Source organism: Malus domestica, chromosome 17 (assembly GCF_042453785.1).
Source record: "Malus domestica chromosome 17, GDT2T_hap1".
Lineage (NCBI taxonomy): Eukaryota > Viridiplantae > Streptophyta > Magnoliopsida > Rosales > Rosaceae > Malus > Malus domestica.
In genome coordinates, this window is record NC_091677.1 from 26,731,421 (window position 1) to 26,744,251 (window position 12,831).

The window sequence follows — 12,831 nt, forward strand, 5'->3', positions numbered from 1 at the left end:
GCCACAACAACCAGCCTCGGAATTGACTTCTTTGATTAGGGGATTCTTCAATTTATTAATTAGAAATTTGCATGATTAAATAAAATTGGTGGTTTCAAAAGATGTTTTTAATCATTTTAGGTGGCCAAATTATATTGCACTCATGCAACGTGTTTGGCCATGAAAAGAGAAAAAGAAAACAATTATTGTAGTTGCTCCACCTCTTAATACTACAATTTAGTAGTATTCATCTTCGTTTGTAAGTGAGAGGTTTTAAATTCAATTTTCGTCAAAAAACGAAGTTGAACCATATTATTATTGTGAGATCATTATAAGGCTTAACCCACCCCCCACCCCTAAATTGGAAATATTATTGTTTGTTCAAAACAAAAAAAAACAAAACTTATGTATCCTAACTTTGTAAATTGCAACTGATGCGATGGTATCTCATTTAATTAGTTGATGAATTTTATTTATGTACGAGCATTAGCAACTCCCTACCCTAGCACATTATTTGATGTTGGAGAATCCAAAATAATGGTCTATGCGTGTAAATGTAATGCAACTCAAAAACAAGTATGGTTGTTGATTCAGACCAACAGGTTATAGAAATTTCAATCGTCATGCAAAAACAATTTATTAATTTTTATTAGAAAATATATGTGCATGTCACGATGATGAAATTTTTTGGAAGCTCCTAAAAATTGGAGACTTTGTGTTGCTGCATCTTTTGCACGCTTCCAACACCACGCTTGTCAATTAATTTTATGATGAAACCTACTTTCTTCAAACTCATCATTATACAATTCATGTGTATATAATTAGATATCATATCAATTGCTAATTGAGTTGCCTTCACTTTTGGTTTAACCAAAGTCTCATTTATTTCTCCCCTGAAGTTTCATTATCTCTTGCAACAACTAGGGTAGCACTTGTCAATTTCTGGGATTGGAGAGTATATTTATTCCACTTTCTTCCAACTAAAAACGCACAAACACAAGTAATGGGATTGTCCCACTCCACACCCTATTTTGTTCCCATGCCGTGATTGATGGCACTACAATTCCACATGGAACCCCTTTGCTCTCAGTCCCTTTAACCTATTTTGGAGGTAATTCACATCCTCTTTGAATTTCGCAGTCCGAAGCCGACGGACCGATAAATTTAGATCGTTCAAGAGAATGAGAGAGATTTAGACCCTTAGTTTATGTGAGTGGGTCAGTAAAATTGACTAATCGAGACCATAAGGTTAAAATGAGTGGTCCAGATCTCAAGATCTGTCAATTCTGGACCCAGAAATCGGATAGGGTTTCAATTCTTTTGGAGGAGGATATAATGGACACGCAAACCCCACACTTTTTTCTTTAGTCACCCTCAAGATTTGAACTAACCACCAATCCCCTATTGCAAAAATCAAACCCCCAAAAGTTAGTCTAGGTCACCACAACAAACTCCATCTCCTACTTTATATATATCATCTCTCTCTCTCTCTCTCTCTCTATAGCTACATCTCAATTCTCAAATCCTAACGCACAAACTACACAAGTTTTTTTTAGATCATCCTACATCATTTGAATCCATGGATTGGTTCTCATGGCTGTCGAAAACCGGCCTAGAGCCGTCGCTTGTGTACGAGTACGGCCTCGCTTTTGCTCACAATGAGCTAGAAGAAGAGGACATAATGTACTTTAACCATGAGTTTCTTCAAAGCATGGGAATTTCCATAGCCAAACACAGGCTAGAGATCCTCAAGCTTGCAAGAAAAGCAAAGGGCATGAACACTCCGCGTCCGATGCGAAAGCTTTTGGTGGCAATCAAGAGGACTAAGAGGTGTTTATCCGAGTACATACGCACGTGGATTCACCGGGATCGGGACTCAACGGCGCTGGCGCTCGTGACAAGGCCAAGCAATTACAGGACAAGGTTTAGAGGAGCCATGCTGAAGAGGAACAAGAAGTTGATCACGGCCAAGCAAGGCAGCCGGTTGCTGCTCACAAATGGGAGTCCTCTGGTGGTTTCCGCCGGACCCCATCATGTCGATAGCTTTTCGAGTCCGGTGGTGTATGATTTACGGAAGGAGGAAAAGATGATGGATGGTGATGAAGCAAATGATGATGGTTATTGGTGTACTGGAGTTGAAGAGTTCAGGTGGGATACTATGTTCCAGGACTTGAAACCTACTTGAAATTTTTATTTTTTATTTTTTTTGAATTTTAATATTTCTCCTAATTTGGTTATAATATTTTTTTCCCTTTTTTTTATTTATTTATGATATTAATTTAATGGTGAGAGATGGGTTTTTAGGGTTCTTTCCACCAAGATTTTTTGTTTTTGGGTTAGCTTTTTCCCTAGGTGGGTCTAGTTAGGGAACGAAATTGCCTCCCCTGTGTTTTTTTGTATGTCACTTGTCTCTATCTTTGAATATCATTCAAAGCATCTAGTGTCTTTGTGAAAGCTATGATTTTGTCAGGCGTGCAAAGCAGCCTATTGTCATTTCACATCACATATAGTTTTTACAAGTATGAATGTCCGCGCTTTGCTGCGAGTTTTAAGAACACCGATTAAGATAATACTATTTAACATAAGATAAGTTTTATATATCAATATTTAAATGTCGGTTGTTTGAGAAGGTAAATTAGCAACATATTACCGTGATAAAAAATTAACAGCATTAAACTGCTCATTATTCAAAATATTTAGATAGACTATGAATATGTTACTGAATCTAGATTTTCCTACTTCACTGTTCCGGCTCATCTTCACCTTCATTATGTTGAGGTTTAAGGTTTCAGCTAGTTCCTACAAATTTTGAAAAAAAAAAAAGAGTTGTTAGTTCGTACATATTAGAAAACGAAAAGGGGATGTATAAATAAAACTGAGATAGATTTTTGTTTCCCTCTATTTTCATCTGCTCTATCAGATACAAAAAGACTAAAATGAGTGCATTCAAACCAACCCATTTTTCGCACTTCAATCCCATATCAAATATATCTCGGTGATACTAATTAGACAGAGTCGGGTAGAGGGTATGCGTGGGGTACTGACCTTCGCCGGCATGTCGTGTTTGAAATTGGAAGAGTTTGAGATGTGATTTTGGTGGAAAATGGGTAGTGCTGTAGAGAGAACCATGTTTCTGTGGAATCGAAATTCCAGAAATCAACGATGTAGATAAGGATTTCGAAGATTCCGAATGCAAGAAAGAGAGGAGAAATTTACCTTTGGGGAAGAGTGGTGGCCACTGTTGTTGAAACAATCGGTAAGAGAGCTTTTGGGGAAAAGGGCCGGAAAGGATTTGACGATGGAATTTGCAGAATCAAGACGATGTTGCAGGTCGGGTGTCGGCCGACGATCAAAATTTCTTGGGTTTTCCGGTGGACGGCGAAGATGGGTTTGTAGTGTAGATAGCACGTAAACGCAGAAAAACAACACGTATACCATACCTGTTTCATCATTTCATTGTGCACGTAAGAAAAAGAAAGAAAAAATTGAATAGAAAAACGGGGGTATTTATGTCCTTTCACTGTGCTTAGGAACGATGTTTTTTCTATTGTGCTTTAGTATATATAATTTTTATATTATTTATGTTTACGGTATTGGGTTAGGGAATTCGAACATATGCGCAGAATAAATGCGTTTAAGTACTTGAGCTACAGACTCTCTAATGGTATTTGTTTTTAACTTTTGAGATACAATGACTGAAAATTGTGCTTCTTATCATTTTTTTGGGGTCAAAGGTAGAGTAATTTATTAAACAAAGTCCAAACAGACATAAAACAAAAAGAACTAGCATACAAAAAGAACTACATTGATGCAACCACTGCATGAGTAATAGTTTCTTTCTGTAGCGAGTACAAAAACGATAGATAACAAAAATACATACGGGTTTCAACTGAAAAATAAATACCGTCCTAAGTGGCCCAATCAATAGAGATTCAAAAGTGGCTAGTAGAGAAAACTCTAGAAGCCTGCATGAGGTGACACACCGTGACCTGGAATGTCCACTAGGACTCCGAATTGAGCTGTGCTGGCCGACACTTGGAAGGTGACGAAGCCATAAAGTGTAGTGATGTGAAAATTGTGAATAAATTTAAACCTAAAAGTGCCTAAGTACATGAGTGTGCGATGTCAGAGCCTAAGTAAAGTACAGTAGGGTAAGATAAGGATTATACCATCATAGGAAGCCACCTGTACTGGGATATGCCAAGATTCCTCGTCGATACAGAAACTTTGCTACTAGAACCTGGAGGGGCGCAAAACAGAAAATGTGAGTGGGCAAAAACAAAGTTTTTCAAAAGGAAAACTAATGAAAATGGCTTGAAAATTTTGAGTTTTAATGATAAGGACAAAATAAAGGGTAAAGTGAATAGTACAAAGATTGACTTTTTAGTGTAAAAATGTGGTTTTTCGTTAAAGTGAACAGTACCGGGTGCTTTTCATTAAAGTTCCCTTTTTCAAAACCATTTCTCTTTCTAAAAATAATAACCCCTCACTGTAAAACCCTTATAATTTTCCCAGAAAATAGTAATACATATGTATATACGTAAAAACAATGCACAAAGGCAGTAAAAACCAAGTATGCCATGTCATAGCATTTCAACAAGGAAATATGTAAGCCAGGTGAAATAAATCAAAGTAAAATGATATGCCAGCCGGAGTCACCTAACGTGACCTGTACGACTAAACCTATAGCTCATTAACCAATTCCTGCATACGAGTTGGAACCACCTAATGTGGTATGTACAACAGGACTATGTGTAATAAGTACGCTCAAGTGCAATGATCACGTGAAGGCTGTGCGAATAATCGTGGGTCACCTACTAGTCGGAACCACCTAATGTGGTATGTACGACAGGACTAGGTGTAATAAGTACGCTCAAGTGCAACGATCACATGAAGGCTGTGCGAATAATCGCGAGTCACCTACGAGTCGGAACCACCTAATGTGGTCTGTACGACAAGACTGTGCACCAAACTTGGATCCAAGGTGAGCGTGTGGTGCGGGAGGTGAACATCACGTGAAGGACTGTGCCCTGGCCACGGGCGGGAGCACTAACATCGGGGTGCAGGTTTATGAGCTCTAAATGCCTTTATATATAACCATCATAATGCAACTCACAATCATCAATACATATACTCACCTGGAACTTACCTGAGCGTCCGCAGCGTTAAAAATAACATACACAACTAATAAAAGCATATACCAAAATATAAAGCATTTGACATGGCATATAAAACACAAAATCATTTAAATCAAATTTTCTGGGAAAAACGGAAAGCATATATACATATATTGAAAACCAAAAGCCCACTCACCTGGAGTCTGCACTACAACTCCCTAGTACAAATATCAAGGCGTTACGAACGATCGGCGCCTAGAACAATTATCAAACCTAGAACAATTATCAAACCATATCTCATAATTCTTGTCAATAAAACACTTAACTTACATATCCTATTCGGGAATATCTGTACGTCGGATTCCCGATCCGTAAGTTTCTAAAATTCTCAAATATTATGTACTATAATATATTAAAATTTGGTGACGATCCAACGGTCGAATCGTTGATTCATATAATGACCTATTAACGTATTGTAGAGAATTTAGGTTCCAATATCAATCTACGTCATATGATTATTAGGACTGAACTCAAGGCATCTAATTTATCCTAAAAATAAAATTGACGACCCTCTGGCCATGCGCCTACGTGGGTGGCGGCCGGCCACCCCGACTTGCCAGAAAATTCAACTATTTTTAAAAATTCTCAAACTTCACAGAAATGAATATCTCAGTGAGTGGAGCAACTTTCATACCTGTGACTAAGGCCAATTTGGCCGGGAAAAGCCCAAATTTCCAAACCGCCGAAAACCCTATAAAGGGTGATTCTTGATTCATCTTTAAATCAACTATGACGCTCTAACTAATGATTGAGCATTGTTTCTGGCCTCTATATGAGTGTTATGGTAATGGTAATTCAAAGAAAATGTTTCATAATTAGAGGATAAACACTGAGAAACCCTCGGACCCGTGGGTGGTTTTCCTCGCACAATCAAAGCAAATCTCGTCAGGTTTTGGTTAGAATTAGGTGCTGGGATGTGGTGATGAGTTTTGGTGATGAGGGGAGGTTGAAGAAGGCTGGAAAAATCAACGGAAAATCGTCGGATTTCATAAATCCCAACGAGTCGGGTCAAAGAAGGGAACGGGTCGAAGGCTTGGTGACATACCCTGACCCGGGATGTCTACTAGGACTTCGAATCGAGCTGTGCTGGCCGACACCTGTAAGGTAACGAAGCCATAAAGTATGAAGATGTGTAAAAATGTGAATAAATTTAAACCTACGAGTGCCTAAATACCAGAGTGGATTAAGAATCGTACCTTTGAAAGAATCTCCAATACTAAGAATCGCCACGAATCTTCAATGATAAGAAAGCTCAGCTAATAAAACCTGGAAGGTGAAAACAAAACAAGGGTGAGTGGCCCTAGAAATGAAATTTTAATAGAAACCATCTACAACATTATAACCCATCGCTGCAACACCTGTATAGTATCCAGAAAATTATACCATGTATCAATGTGAAATCAAAAGTATATCAACAGTAAACCATAAATATACCACAACACAACATCTCATCAGCAATATATATTATCATGTGGTTAATAACCCATACTAGCACGCAAGTCAGAGTCACCTATGGTGACCTGTACGACTGCACCCATATCTTATCAATCAATGCTAACTCATAAGTCGGGAGTCACTTCTAGTGACCTGTATGACTTATCCATATCTCATCACATATGCTAGCTAATAAGTCGGGAGTCACCTTTAGTGACATGTACGACATATCCATATCTCATCACATATGCTAGCTCATAAGTCGGGAGTCACCTCTAGTGACCTGTACGACTTATCTATATCTCATCACATATGCTAGCTCATAAGTCGGGAGTCACCTATAGTGAACTGTACGACTTATCCATATCTCATAAGTATACCTGCACACGAGTCAGAACCACCTAAGGTGGTCTGTAAGACATGACTGGGTGTAAATAAATATGCTTAAGTGCTACAATCACGTGAAGACTATGCAAATAATCGCGGGTTACCTATGAGTCGGAACCACCTATAGTGGTCTATACGACAGGCTTGTGCACCTTCCTAGGATCCAAGGTGAGCGTAAGGTGCGGCAGATGAACATCATGTGAAGGACTGTGCCTTGGCCACGGGTGAGAGCATTAACATCGTGGTGCAGGTTTATGAGCTCTAAATGCATATCATGTGACATATACAACTCATATGCAACTTGTACGACAATGTCGGAGTTGCCTAAAACCTAATGTGATCATGCCATAACTCAATCATTTCAACTAATACCATAACTCACCTGAACTTACCTGTGGGTTCCGCGTTCATCTTCGCACTTCAAAGCATTCATAATAATTTTGTGCAAGTAGTATACACATGGATATGCCATAATGCAAGTCTAAAACTCAACCATATCATTGTATTTTTTTCAATATATATACATATATATAATGTGGAGTAAAATGCACAATCTATAACGTCCTACTCCCGAATTATTTATTTTTGGAAATAATTATTGGGGATAAGTCCAACTAAACATTAGTTTAATTAACTATCATTACTTACGTTTCCTTATTTTAGTTTCTTGATTCCTTCCACATTGATTTATAACCAACATCCAATCACTAAAAACATAAGGTTAAATCTCATATTTTCACCGATTTCCTTCACATTGCTCAATTCCCAAACAAAGTTTTTGTTTCAAATATTGTATGGTTGCATCTAACGTCTCGTTAGACTGCTTATGTACCCTAAACATGGATCAAGCCATTCGTAATTTACATAAGTACTTCAAAGCATTCATAGTAATTATACGCAATAAGCAATTTATAAGAGTTGTGGAATTGTCAATCACACACACACACACACATATAATATATATATATATATATATATACATAGAGCTTAAGGGGAGGGATCCCCATCTTTTGAAAAAAATGGGGATATATTAGCTAAATTGGAAATGTTTAAGACATCTAATTGGACTCAAGGAAATGAACGAATACTTTGTTATATAAGAAAATATGAAATTTGATATTGATAATTAAATAGGCAAATGGTTTCGGATTGAATTGAATTTTTGCAAGGATGATCTATGAATCGAGACTAACAAAACAGACGGTTTGGATCGTTGAAATTTGATGTGAAGTGGGCCCTACACCTAATCTCCATTTTTTTCAAAAAATGGGGATCCCTCCCCTTAAGCTCTATATATATATATATATATATATATATATATATATATATATATATATATACAGGCCCTTTATGCAAAGGGATCCCCATTTTTTTTTCAAAAAATGGGGATTAGGTGTGGGGCTCACTTCACATCGAACTTCAACGATCCGAACCGTCTATTTTGTAAGTCTCGATTCATAGATCATTCTTGCAAAAATTCAATTTAATCTGAAACCATTTGCCTATTTAATTATCAAGATAAAATTTCATTGTTTCTTATATAACAAAGTATTCGTTCATTTCTTTGAACCCAATTAGATGTCTTAAACATTTCCGATTTGGCTAATATTTTGTAAGGATGATCTATGAGGTGCAACTTGAAAAATAGACGGTTCGGATCGTTAAAGTTCGATGTAATGTGGACCCCACAACTAATCCCCATTTTTATAAAAAAATGGGGATCCCTTTCCTTAAAGATTTCATATATATATATATATATATATATATATAGAGAGCTTAAGGGGAGGGATCCCCATTTTTTGAAAAAAATGGGGATTAGGTGTGGGGCCCACTTCACATCTAATTTCAACGATCCGAACCGTCTATTTTGTTAGTCTCGATTCATAGATCATCCTTGCAAAATATTAGCTAAATTGGAAATGTTTAAGACATCTAATTGGGTTCAAGGAAATGAACGAATACTTTGATATATAAGAAAATATGAAATTTGATATTGATAATTAAATAGGCAAATGATTTCGGATTAAATTGAATTTTTGCAAGGATGATCTATGAATCGAGACTAACAAAATAGACGGTTCGGATCGTTGAAATTAGATATGAAGTGGGCCCCACACCTAATCCCCATTTTTTTCAAAAAATGGGGATCCCTCCCCTTAAGCTCTCTGTATATATATATATATATATATATATATATATATATATATAAAATACACGATAGAATGGAAAAGACCCACTCACCTGAGGTTCGTGCCACGACTCCCTAGCATGCAGTCGAGACATCACGAACCATCGTCGCCTATGACCAATTATCAAATCACATCTCAGAGTTCGTACCGATAAAATACACAATTTACATAAAACACATCCCTACGTAATTCAATTTGGAAAATCTACATCATGGATTTCTAATCCGTTGCTTCCAAAGATCCACATTATACCTCTAGAACAACATCCTAAAGTCCTATTACGATTCAACGGTCGGATCTTCGACAATTGCCAAAACTAAGTGGCGGTTAACCTTTTATTTCATGAACTTACAAATTCAATTTGGGAAGATCCGTACATCGATTCCTGATCCGTAAGTTCCTATGGTCCTCAAATATGACGTACTAAAACATATTAAAGTTTGGTGACGATCCAACGGTCGGATCATCGATTCATACAATGACCTATTAACGTATCGTAGAGAATTTAGGTTCCAACGATCAATCTACATCATTCAAATATCAAAACTGAATTCAAGACATTTAACATAGCTTAAAAATAGTATTGGCGGCCCACCGGCTGCGGGTGGGGGTCGGCCGCCCGACTTGTCGGAAAATTCAACTATTTCAAAAAATTACCAAAATTTACAGAAATAAACATCTCAAAGAGAGAAACAACTTTCATACATGCCACGAAGTCCAAAAGTGGACGGAAGATGGTCAATTTTTCCCACAAAGCCAGCGGGTGCCTAAAGCTTCCCGGTGTCGATTCGTCGTCTACGGTGATCTAACGGGGTCAAGGTTGGTTGGGTTTTGCTCCTGGGATGATGGGCTACAAAGCCCAAGTTGTGGCATCGGCCATCGCTTTGCCAATTCGCCGAAAAATTGAAAAGGGTGGTCGGAGCATTATTGATTTTCGTTGACTTTCGTGGCTTCAAACTGCCTCATACCGTGGTTAATCAAGGTGGTTCTTGGGTGGGTTTTGTAGAGGGGAATGAGAACTTAAAGATGGTGGTGGTGGCATAAAAAAACTCTATTGGAGTTGGCTGGAATCAACCTTGGAAGATGGGTGGTCGCAATGGGTGTGGGTGCGGTTTTGGGGGAGCTTTTTTTTTTTTTTTTTTTTCTTTTTCTTTTCTTATTTCTGATTGGGCTGCTACCCTTTTTCTACCTTTTATCTAATTGGTCATCCTTAACCAATTAATTAACTTTAAATAACCAACTTCAAATGTTCGTAACTACACCGTTATAATCTGGACTCGTAAACGGCTTTCACCTATGTGTTCGTACCAATGAGTACTACTTAAATATGCCAAAAGAATAAGTCATACGTTCCTCCAGACGATGGTCAACAGAAATTAAAATCCTTGCCTCTAGGCATTTTGGTCAATTCCCTCGATTAAAATAAATTAAAAAAAGGAAATTTTAGGAATGGGTTGTCCTAATCTACCCAACTTAAAAATTTCTTCCTCGAAATTTAAAATCAACTAGAGATGTTGCATAAAAGAGAGTGTCATTCCATTGCGATCAGAGTGCAGTGATTCCTCTTTCATGCTTCCAAACTCAAACTTTCGTTCTCTTTCAAAACATTACTAGAGTATAAAATCCCTTATGAAAGCATCAAGTCAAAATAGATATATTTAAATCAAAATTGAACATTGAAAGTTTTCACCCACACACTTGTAGCTTTACCTACTCTGAAGGTAAGTGTAGAATAACATTGGGTTAAGCTCAACAATAAGTAAATGACTAAATGTAACCGAACGAGGGTGCAATATTGCCATCTTGTCCCTCATTGGAGAAATACACACACATCGTCTGAATAAGCCTTAAACGTGCTCACACACTACGTTCCAGGCAACATCGTCAATATCATAAAATTTCTGTGTCACAATTTCCATCATTCTAATACCTATCCCCAACTTTCTGCTGCAACTCACATACTGCTACCATATCTCAAATGGTGCCGTACTCATAACCAGAAATGTAACCTTAGTTACACATAACTCTAACAAGGCTAGGTGTTTAACAATCATGTACTGTGCATAAAGTCTCTATATATCAACTCTAATGGTATCATAGCCAACCATAGTTACAAGCAACTAAAATAGAGATAAGGTATGTTACACCCATACAACTCTTGAGGCGAGCAAAATGCAACATATCCACTAAAGTCTGAGTAACTCACTTCAATTTAATTGTTATTTTAGGGGTGGAAATGTGATACTAAACATCTAATACTTATAGCCTTTAAAAAGACTTCCAAAGGCTTGGAAGTGAAACACGTAACATGGTGAAATATAAATACACCAAGATGATAATCTTATTGGGTTTCTGATTGCCAGAACTCGTATAAAAGCCTAGGAGTAGCTTTCTCATAATGCCCTCATCCTCCGAAAGAAACAGAGAAGAAATTATGGTTGTCTAGAAAGTTTGGATTTTATTTCTTCAAACATCTTTCCTACTCTAACCAAAGGCAAAACGTCTAGATTGAAAATTCTCTTCCAACATATCAAATGGAGCCTTAATTTTAATTTCAGTTTTATCCCCACATTTAATCATGTCACGAACGAGGACTTTTAGATCACGTCCCACGGACACGTTAACAACATCCCACTTCTATCTTAGTTGCCTTCACAAGTGTCTCGTTGTTGAAATTTCAATGCCCATTTTAAGAAAATAAATCATCGCCAATACTTTAAGTTTTGAGGCTGGAAGAATATTGCTTTCCACTTAAGTAAAGCTACCATCAATTGAACAACACATAAGCATAGCATTGGTTCAGCATCACGATTATTGATTTTCACTTTCTCTACACATACAAAATACCTCGAACTGAGAGTGTATAATGATACTTCCCAACTCCATTCATATAACAAATGATTATAATCATTCAAACCATTTCTTAATAGGTTAAAGGTAACTCCATATCGATACTCGTATTTTCCAACTGAAATAGAATAGGACAAGCTGAAAGTGTTCAAGAGTAAATATATCATTTTCGTACAACCAAAAGATACATTATAGTGCACTCATAGATGCTGATTAAATTCTTCTACTGCCACTGTCAGAAACTTAGTCCGTTCCAAAAAGTAAGTTTATTTAAGAAGTTCTAAGGTTGATAAAAATTTTGGACATGTTCTCCACAGAGAAATGTCATTCGATTTCCAAGCAAAGATGATAATTGTTAACTTTAAATCACAGATAAAATAGTTCATTCCAAATGGTTCTATACATTGGTAAGACTACTATGGATTTAACAAGCTTCACGAGAAAACTCTGAGTTTCAAAAGTTTGTTACATAGACCACCAGTTTGAAACAGGATTCGTGCGAAAAGATTCAAGAAAACTAATGTAGTACGAAGAAGTGGAATGGTGGTATCCTCCCGAATATCGCCAAGGAATCAAAACTATTTTTAATTTCTACTCTCAAAAGGTTTAATAATGATGGTTAACAATAATGATGAGATTGACCCGTAAATTCCTGGCGATACACCAATAATGATACATTAGCCCCATGTTAGGGCTATCAACTAGTCTCAATTACACACCTTTCTTTGGCAGCAAAGTTCTTTGCTTATAATCTAGAGACACTCGCTAAAATGATATTCTAAAGATCGACGAGTCGTCAAATCTGCCTAAAACTT

The 12,831-nt window shown here is 37.0% G+C and overlaps 1 protein-coding gene and 1 long non-coding RNA gene across 2 annotated transcripts; one reads left to right on the forward strand and one right to left on the reverse strand.

Annotated features, from left to right (window-relative positions):
* Positions 1-1,087: 1,087 nt before the first annotated feature.
* On the forward strand, positions 1,088-2,433 carry LOC103436062 (uncharacterized). The gene has a single exon (XM_008374471.4). It carries the CDS (start codon positions 1,559-1,561, stop codon positions 2,162-2,164), a length of 606 nt encoding a protein of 201 aa, XP_008372693.1. The 5' UTR covers positions 1,088-1,558; the 3' UTR covers positions 2,165-2,433.
* Positions 2,434-2,532: 99 nt separating this feature from the next.
* LOC103436061 (uncharacterized) lies at positions 2,533-3,423 on the reverse strand. The gene is made up of 3 exons (XR_011578158.1): positions 3,196-3,423; positions 3,025-3,112; positions 2,533-2,778 (listed from the first exon to the last, which is right to left on the reverse strand). It is a non-coding gene; the product is annotated as an uncharacterized lncRNA (long non-coding RNA).
* Positions 3,424-12,831: the final 9,408 nt, after the last annotated feature.